The 9,006-nt window shown below is 48.5% G+C and overlaps 1 protein-coding gene across 3 annotated transcripts in view; it reads right to left on the bottom strand.

Annotated features, from left to right (window-relative positions):
• Positions 1-9,006, bottom strand: part of LOC122554101 (collagen alpha-1(XXIV) chain) — a 461,503-nt gene that overhangs the window by 61,824 nt on the left and 390,673 nt on the right. For all 3 annotated transcript variants that reach the window (XM_043698575.1, XM_043698576.1, XM_043698577.1), the window contains 3 exons: positions 5,471-5,524; positions 3,027-3,080; positions 2,365-2,418 (listed from right to left, as the gene is read on the bottom strand). In XM_043698575.1, coding sequence (XP_043554510.1) covers positions 2,365-2,418; positions 3,027-3,080; positions 5,471-5,524 — 162 coding nt within the window. The remainder of the gene's footprint in view (positions 1-2,364; positions 2,419-3,026; positions 3,081-5,470; positions 5,525-9,006) is intronic.

Genomic DNA, 9,006 nt, shown 5'->3' with positions numbered 1-9,006 from the left:
TAGGTGGGATGGGCTTCAGATTGGTATGACAGGTCGGCGCAACATTGAGAGCCGAAGGGCCTGTACTGCATTGTAATGTTCTATGTTCTATATGAGTTCAAGGTGAGGGGGGAAAAGATTAGGGGAAATATGCGTGGCAAGTTCTTTATGCAGAGGGTAGTGGATGTCTGGAACGTGATGCCAGCAGAGTTGGTAGAGGTGGGGATGATAGCGTCATCTAAAATGTATCTCAGACAGATACATGAATGGGCAGGGAGCAGAGGGATACAGATCCTTAGAAAATAGGCAACAGGTTTAGATCGAGGATCTGGATCGGTGCAGGCTTGGAGGGCTGAAGGGCCTGTCCCTGTGCTGGAATGTTCTTTGTTTAATGTTGAGTAGTTTGACCAGTTGCATTGCATCTAGAACACAGCATTTTACATTTGAATTAAAATAAGTAACAGTTAGGGTCGAGGCTACCCTCTTAAAATATTTTGAGGAGGTCTGGTCTGGTCTGGTCTGGTCCATAACATGTACCAACCACCTTAACACCAATTAGTCAGGACACGTCTTCAGAAATCTGTGGGGTATTGCAGCTGCTCCACTTCCGGGATTTATGAAACATGGAAATTTAGCTCAAAGTATGTAGGCTTGCTCGCTGAGCTGGAGGGTTTGTTTTGAGATGTTTCACCACCTGGTGTGGTGAGTTCACCGATGATGTCACCTGGTGTGGCGAGTTCACCGATGATGTCACCTGGTGTGGCGAGTTCACTGATGATGTCACCTGGTGTGGCGAGTTCACTGATGATGTCACCTGGTGTAGCGAGTTCACCGATGATGTCACCTGGTGTGGCGAGTTCACCGATGATGTCACCTGGTGTGGCGAGCTCACCGATGGTGTCACCTGGTGTGGTGAGTTCACCGATGATGTCACCTGGTGTGGTGAGTTCACTGATGATGTCACCTGGTGTGGTGAGTTCACCGATGATGTCACCTGGTGTGGTGAGTTCACCGATGATGTCACCTGGGGTGGCGACAAACCTTCCAGCTCAGCGAGGAAACCTACATCCAGAACCACAACCTGAGCTACAAATCTTTTCAACACTCGCTCACAATACTTTCAGTGTGGCTGCAGATAAGACAGGAACACTGGTTTAAAGATGATTACACATGAAAGGATAAGGGAGCGCAGACTTTCTTGCAGGCAAAGGTCAGAGTCTAGGAGCCCTCTGTCCCACATACTCCCTGTGACAGAGGAGTCCTGACCAGCTGCCACACAGCAACACCCTGAAACGGGTTGTATCACCACAGCCCACACATTGCTCACAGCTGATGTGTCAAGGAAGGATTTCTGCAGAAAATAAACTGGCTACGTCCCTCCTCACACCCGGTTTTCAAATTTTCCTTTCCAAGGTCTAATTTTGGGACTTGACCTAGCCCAATATCTAGCCCCATAACCATATCCCCATAGCCAGCACTGGGCCAGGAGTCAGAGGCTTTCCCATGGCGAGGGGTCAAGCCTGATGCTGACACTAATTGCCTTCAGTGCTGTAAGTCAGGGCCTCTGCAGCTTGGCACCATCCCTCCCATTGGGGGTGGGGGGTGGAGCAGGGGGGCTGCTGGGAATGGAGGGAGCTATGATCCATATGGAGCAGTGAGTGGGAATCCACTTTAGGAATTCCCTCGCTAAACCACTTTCTGCTTCTTCAAATCTTCAGCTTGTTCAAGTTTGGAACCATTTGTCCCAGTATGGTTCGCTGTCAATGTTTACACAGTCCCACTGAATGTACAGCATAGCCACAGGCCATTCAGCCTGGATGGACCAAGCCAGTGCTACACTCCAAAGGAGTTTCCCATTTAACCTGACCTTCACTTTCCACATGCTCCTCCCTCCCTTCCTCCCTCACACGTGATTTAAACACACTGACACAATTCACCTCATCGGGTTCCATGTTCTCATCAATCCCTGATCTTCTCTGATAACATGCCTGTGAACCACCTGGGCTGGTTGTGTGGCAGTAAAGGTGCTATCTTAATGCAGGCTGTTGTGTGCAAGGTTCTGGCTGCTGCTGGCTAAGCCATGTGGCTGTTGTTGTAAGTTTGAATGTCTTTTCCTAAAAAGGTTATTGGCACATGCATAGATTGCAACAAATATTACAGGAATACACCTCCTCACTGAACTGTAGCACTGTCTCAGGAAGAGTCTCATTGTAGCTGAGAAACCCCAAGCAGTGCCTTCGACAGGGAGGATGTATTCTTCATCCAGAACCTCCTGAGTGATTGGCAGGAGTTCTACCCATTAGCCACAGCCAACACTGGACTTGATCTGAGCACTTGGCCAACTGGACACGTGTGGAGGACGTTAACTTTGTCTGCACCTCGTACCTGCTTTCCTTTTTCTCCTTTAAGCCCTTGCTCTCCAGGATCACCTGAATCTCCCTGAATGGAGGAGAAAGAAACATTACATGGAGATAAATTGACAATATCAACGAGAGAGAGAGAGACAGAGAGAGAGAGAGACAGAGAGAGAGAGAGAGAGACAGAGAGAGAGAGAGAGAGAGAGAGAGACAGACAGACAGACAGAGAACATTCCACAAAAAGATCTTCACAGCCAGAAACTACATTACAGGAACAGGAGGAAGATGACAGGTGGGAAAGTGAGGTCATGTACTTTCAGAGGAAGAATAGAGGGATGGACTGTTTTCTAAATGGAGAGAAAATTCAGAAGCCTGAATTGCAAAGCGACGTGGGAGTCCTACTCCAGGAGTTTCTGAAGGTACACTTGCAGATGGAGCCAAGCTTCAGCTCCAAGGTCACATGATGTTTGGCTGGGACACAGCAGAGAATGTCCCAGATCACCCTCAAACCAGTGGCTACGAGAAGGGACCATGGTTTAAAGTCTCATTCAAAACATAACACAACTGACAGTGCGGCACTCCCTCAGCACTGACCCTCCGACAGTGCGGCACTCCTTCAGTACAGCATTTGGTGGCTCATGTTGCATATTGTTGTTCATGTCAAACAGATAGCTGTGTAGAATGTCATACCGGCAATCCTTGCTGTCCTGCAGCTCCCCTCAGTCCTGGCAAGCCTGCGTAACCCTGCAGAAATCAGGCAGAATGGTCAAACTGGATGAACCTGCTGTGTGTGGTGTTTGAGAATGCAGTCAGGTCCAGAATCAATTTTCAAATCATTCCCATCACCCCGACAACGACCACCCCACCCCCCCCCCCACCCGACACCCAACCATTCTGCTCAGCTTTACAGAGAATGTGTCAAAGGAGGATTCCACACGTGTAGCTAAACTCCAGGGGAATTCTGCAGGAGAACACCAGCTTTTGATTGATTCCCTCTCTCTTGGATTACTCCCTAACACATTGTTGTCATCTTGATATTGATGGTCAGCGATTGCATAGAATTACGGAGAACCTCCCTTTCACCTCGTTAGGTCCCTGAAAGATACATTGAGCCTGCCACTTGGTGAATCTGTAACACACCCCAGGCTCAATCCCCCTGGTCACCAGCTCGATATTTTCACCACTTTTTGAGTCATGTCCATTCGCTGGTCAGTGATAGACCTTATCTTTATGGACCTGAACATGTCCCTTCCTGGTCATTGTAACTCACAGTCCTTCTACACAACTTCTCCACTGCCACCCACTGCAGGATGGTAAGTGGGCGAGCTTGGGGATGGGCTAGTTGGCAAGGTGGGTCAGAAGGGGTGGTCAGACTGGGGGGAGGGAGGGGGTAATGGAAGGTGTGGGGTTAGTCAGGTCATTCCAAGGGGTCAATAGTCATCAAGTGGTGAGGGTCCACCAGGGAAGGGTCATGGGTTGAGGAAGGCTAGTCATATCGACTCAATGGGTGATTGCGTAGGGGGTGCGGATGGTAGTTGGTTTGGATCCTGGGAGTATTCATGGGGGAAGGAGATGGGGAGTGCATAGAGAGTGACTGTCAGGTGTGACATCAGTTCTATAGCCGCTCAGTAATTAGACTTGGAGTTTTCTGTCTAACATTTTCTGTTGAACTTAGTCCCACAGAAATGTCCAACAACTCCAGATCCAACTCAGAGAGAGAGACGTTCTCAGAGCAGGGAATTTCCTGTCAGATGTTCAGACTTCCCGAGTAATTCCCAAGGTGATGGGTGGGTCACGACTATCCAGGGTAATTCCCACAGTGATGAGTGGGTCAGGACTATCCTGAGGTTATTCCCACAGTGATGGGTGGGTCAGGACTATCCCGGAGTTATTCCCACGGTGATGGGTGGGTCAGGATTATCCCGGGGTAATTTTCACAGTGATGGGTGGGTCAGGACTATCCCGGAGTTATTCCCACGGTGATGGGTGGGTCAGGACTATCCCAGGGTAATTCCCACGGTGATGAGTGGGTCAGGACTATCCCGGAGTTATTCCCACGGTGATGGGTGGGTCAGGACTATCCCGGGGTAATTCCCACGGTGATGAGTGGGTCAGGACTATCCCGGGGTAATTCCCACGGTGATGAGTGGGTCAGAACTATCCCGGGGTAATTCCCACGGTGATGGGTGGGTCAGGACTATCCCGCGGTAATTCCCACAGTGATGGGTGGGTCAGGACTATCCCGAGGTTATTCCCACAGTGATTGGTGGGTCAGGACTATCCCGAGGTTATTCCCACAGTGATGGGTGGGTCAGGACTATCCCGAGGTTATTCCCACGGTGATGGGTGGGTCAGGATTATCCCGGGGTAATTTCCACGGTGATGGGTGGGTCAGGATTATCCCGGAGTTATTCCCACGGTGATGGGTGGGTCAGGACTATCCCGATGTAATTTCCACGGTGATGAGTGGGTCAGGACGTTCCCGGGGTAATTCCCACGGTGATGGGTGGGTCAGGACTATCCCGGGGTAATTCCCACGGTGATGAGTGGGTCAGGACTATCCCGATGTAATTCCCACGGTGATGAGTGGGTCAGGACTTTCCCGGGGTAATTCCCACGGTGGTGATGAGTGGGTCAGGACTTTCCCGGGGTAATTCCCACGGTGATGGGTGGGTCAGGACTATCCCGGGGTAATTCCCACGGTGATGGGTGGGTCAGGATTCTCCCGGGGTAATTCCCACGGTGATGGGTGGGTCAGGACTATCCCGGAGTAATTCCCACGGTGATGGGTGGGTCAGGATTCTCCCGGGGTAATTCCCACGGTGATGAGTGGGTCAGAACTATCCTGAGGTCATTCCCACGGTGATGGGGGGGGCGGGTCAGGACTATCCCAAGGTTCTGATGTACAGCTTGGGAAAGAAGTCCTGCCACCCATCGTTTTGAGTCTGAACGATCTGGGACAATGTCATCTTGTGTTTCATTGCAATCCTCGCTTGAATGACCAACACCCCTTCCCTCACCAGAGTTCTGACAAACTGTACTCTAGCTCCAGATAACAAGTAGCTCCTACCAGCATCATGTGTGGGACAGTCTGACCTTAGCTTGTAGAATGTGGAATAATATGAAGAAATTACCTTAAACCCTTCATCTCCAGGTTCACCACTATCTCCACGAGGACCTACAGGACCCTGAAACAGAGAGCAGTCTGTCATATATCCATAAAGACCCAAGTTTCACTCAGTCACTTGAGATTAAATCACTTTCAATACACCACAGCACTGAAGACGTGTCCTCCAGAACGTTCTGCTCCTCTAGCCAAGCTGTTCCAGCACAGTTACAACACTGGTATCTCTGTGGAAAGTTGCCCAGGTATGCCCTGAACATAAAAAGCAGGACAAATTCACCCGGCCAATTACCACGTCATCAGTCTACTCTCCATCCTCAGTAAAGTGATGGAAGGGGTCAGTACAGAGCTATCAAGCAGCACCTGCTCAGCAATAACCTGCTCAGTGACGCCCAGTTTGGGTTCCTCCAGGGTCACTCAGCTCCTGACCTCATTACAGCCTAGGGTCAAACATGGACAAAAGAGCTGAATTCCAGAGGGGAGGGGAGAGGGACAGCCCTCGAAATCGAGGAGATGAGCAAAAACTGGAGTCAAAAAGAAATAGATGGTACAAAAGAAAGCAAAATAGTAAAGTAAAATCCTGTGGATTCTAGAAATGTGAAATAAATCTGGAGAAGCTCAGCAGGTCTGGCAGCACCTGTGGAAACAGAAATGGCGTTAATGTTTTGAATCTAGTAGTTTTTCATCAGAAGTGAAAGGATGTAGAAAATGATGTCTCTGATGTTGCAGACAAAGGGGGAAGGAGAAATGAGTGAAACTGGATTATAACGGGGCTCTGAGCCAGTGACAAAGGCAGCACAGCAGGGATATTCCAGGGATGTTCCAGGGGGTGAAAGGAGGAGAGGAAATCAATACAATATCCATCACATCAGGAAAAGTGCTGGGAAAGCAAAAGACTAAAGCCTGATAGGTTTCTCGGACCTGTTGGGCAATTCTTAGGATATTAAAGCAGGTGGCTACAGAGATGCACTGGTAGTAATCTTCCAGAAATTCTTACATTCTGGAAAAGTCCCAGAGAATTGAAAAAGTGAAGGAGACAAAAACAGCCAACTATAGGCCAGTTAGTTTAATCGTCGTTATACAGTCCTACAGTACAGAGACAGTGTCTGTGGACAGTCATAGAGTCCTACAGCATGGAGACAGGCCCTTGGCCCAAACTGGTCCATGCCGACCAAAATGTCCATCCACACTAACCCCATTTCCCTGCACTTGGTTCATATCCTTCTAAACCTTTCCTATCCACGTATTTGTCCAACTGCCTTTTAAATGTTGTTAATGTACCTACCTCAACCACTTCCGCTGGCAGCTCATTCCATGTGTGAACCACCCTCTGGGTAAATAAAGTTGCCCCTCGGATTCCCTTTTATTCTTTCCCCTCTAACCTTAAACTGATGCCCCTCTAGTCCTAATTCCCCAACCCTGGGAAAAAGACTGAGTGCATTTGCCCTATCCATGTTTCTCATGATCTTATACACCTCTATTAGGTCCCCCCTCAGTCTCCTACGCTCTAAAGAAAAAGGTCCACGCTTGTCCAACCTCTCCCTGTGACTCAGACCATTGAGTCCTGGGCAACATCCTTGTAAATTTCTTCTGTATTCTTTCCAGTTTAATGACATCCTTCCTATAGCAAGGTGACCAAAACTGTACACAGTACTCCAAGTGTGGCCTCACCAATGTCCTGTACAACTGCAACATAACTTCCCAACTTCTATACTCAGTGCTCTGACTAATGAAGGCCAATGTGTCAAAAGCCTTCTTCACTGCCCTGTCTACCTGGGACTCCACTTCCAGAGAACCGTGCACCTGAACTCCAAGGTCTCTCTGTTCCACTACACTCCTTAAGGCCCCACCATTCACCATGAAACTCCGACCTTGATTTGATTTTCCAAAATGCAAGACCTCACCCTTATCTATATTAAACTCCATTTGCCATTTCTTGGCCCACTTCCCCAGCTGATCAAGGTCCTGCTGCAATTTCTGATAACCTTCCTCACTGTCCACAGTACTGTCTATTTTAGTGTCATCAGCAAACTTACTAATCATGCCTTGTACATTCTCATCTAAATCATTGATATAGATAACAAACAGCAATGGGCCCAGCACTGACCCCTGAGGCACTCCACAGGCCTCCAGTCCAACAAGCATCCTTCCACTATTACCCTCCGCTTCCTCCCATCAAGCTTATTTTGTGTTCAATTTGCCAACTTGCCCTGGTTTCCACGTGATCTAACCTTCCAGAGCCTATCACAATTGTTGTTGGGAAAATATTAGAATCTATTACAAAGGATGAAATTACAGAGCATTTAGAAATGCATAATATGATCCAGCAGAGTCAGCAGGGCTTCACGAAGCGGAAATCAGAGCCAACAAATGTACGAGAATTCCAAGAAGGATAGATGAAGGGGAGGCACTGGTCGTAATGTACAGGTATGGGATTTTCAGATGGGATTTGGTATCACACATTGGGCTGTTTAATAGGACAAGAGTCCATGGTGTTGAGGGCAGTATATTAGCATGGATCAGGTAACCAATAGTAGCCAGAGAGTTTGGATAAATTGGGAACTTGCAGGACGACAATCTGAAACTAATGGAATGGCACAGGGATCAATGCTGGGGCCACAATTAATTTATTACTTTTTTCATTCACTGAAGCACATAGGCATCATTAGTATTTATAACCTGTCCCTAGTTGCCCTTGAGAAGGTGGGGGTGAGCTGCCTTCTTGAACCGCTGCAGTCCACGTGCTGTAGTGTGACCCACAATGCCCTTAGGGAGGGAATTCCAGGAGTTTGACACAGTGACAGTGAAGGAACGGGGATATATTTCCAACTCAGGCTGGTGAGTGGCTTGGAGGGGAACTTGCAAGGGCTAGTGTTCCTATGTATCTGCTATCCTAGTCCTTCTAGATGGAAGTGGTTGTGGGTTTGGAAGGTGCTGTCTGAGGATCTTTGGTGAATTTCTGCAGTACATCTTGTAGGTAGTACAAACTAGTGCTACTGAGCGTCGGTGGTGGAGGGAGTGGATGCTTGTGGATGTGGTGCCAATCAAGTGGGGGCTGCTTTGTGCTGGATGGTGTAGAGCTTCTTGAGTGTTGTTGGAGCTGCCCCCATCCAGGCAAGTGGGGAGTATTCCATCACACTCATGACTTGTGCCTTGTAGCTGGTGGATAGACTCTAGGGAGTCAGGAGGTGAGTTGCTCGCTGCAAGATTCCTGGTCTCTGATCTATTCCTTTAGCCACTGTAGTTATGTGGCTCATCTGTTTCAACCAGTGGTAATTTCCAGGATGTTGCTAGTGGTGGGTGGGTGGGTGGAGGGGGGGAGCTGGGGTTCAGCGATGGTACTGAATGTGTTTGTCATACTCTGTGAGTTGATATAAAGAACATTCATCTGGCCCACAAGTCTTTACCTCCTGCGTCTGCTCTCATGCTATACTCACATTTCTGACTTTCTTTCAGGATATTTTGGATTTTATCAACTATCAGAAACTCAACTATAGATCAGGTTGTGTACAGAAAGTCAGTTTGGACTGGTTTCCTGGTTGATTC

The sequence above is a fragment of the Chiloscyllium plagiosum genome, chromosome 11 (assembly GCF_004010195.1).
Source record: "Chiloscyllium plagiosum isolate BGI_BamShark_2017 chromosome 11, ASM401019v2, whole genome shotgun sequence".
NCBI lineage: Eukaryota > Metazoa > Chordata > Chondrichthyes > Orectolobiformes > Hemiscylliidae > Chiloscyllium > Chiloscyllium plagiosum.
The sequence above is the reverse complement of the archived record's forward strand: the minus strand, read 5'-3'. Positions and strand labels throughout refer to the sequence as shown.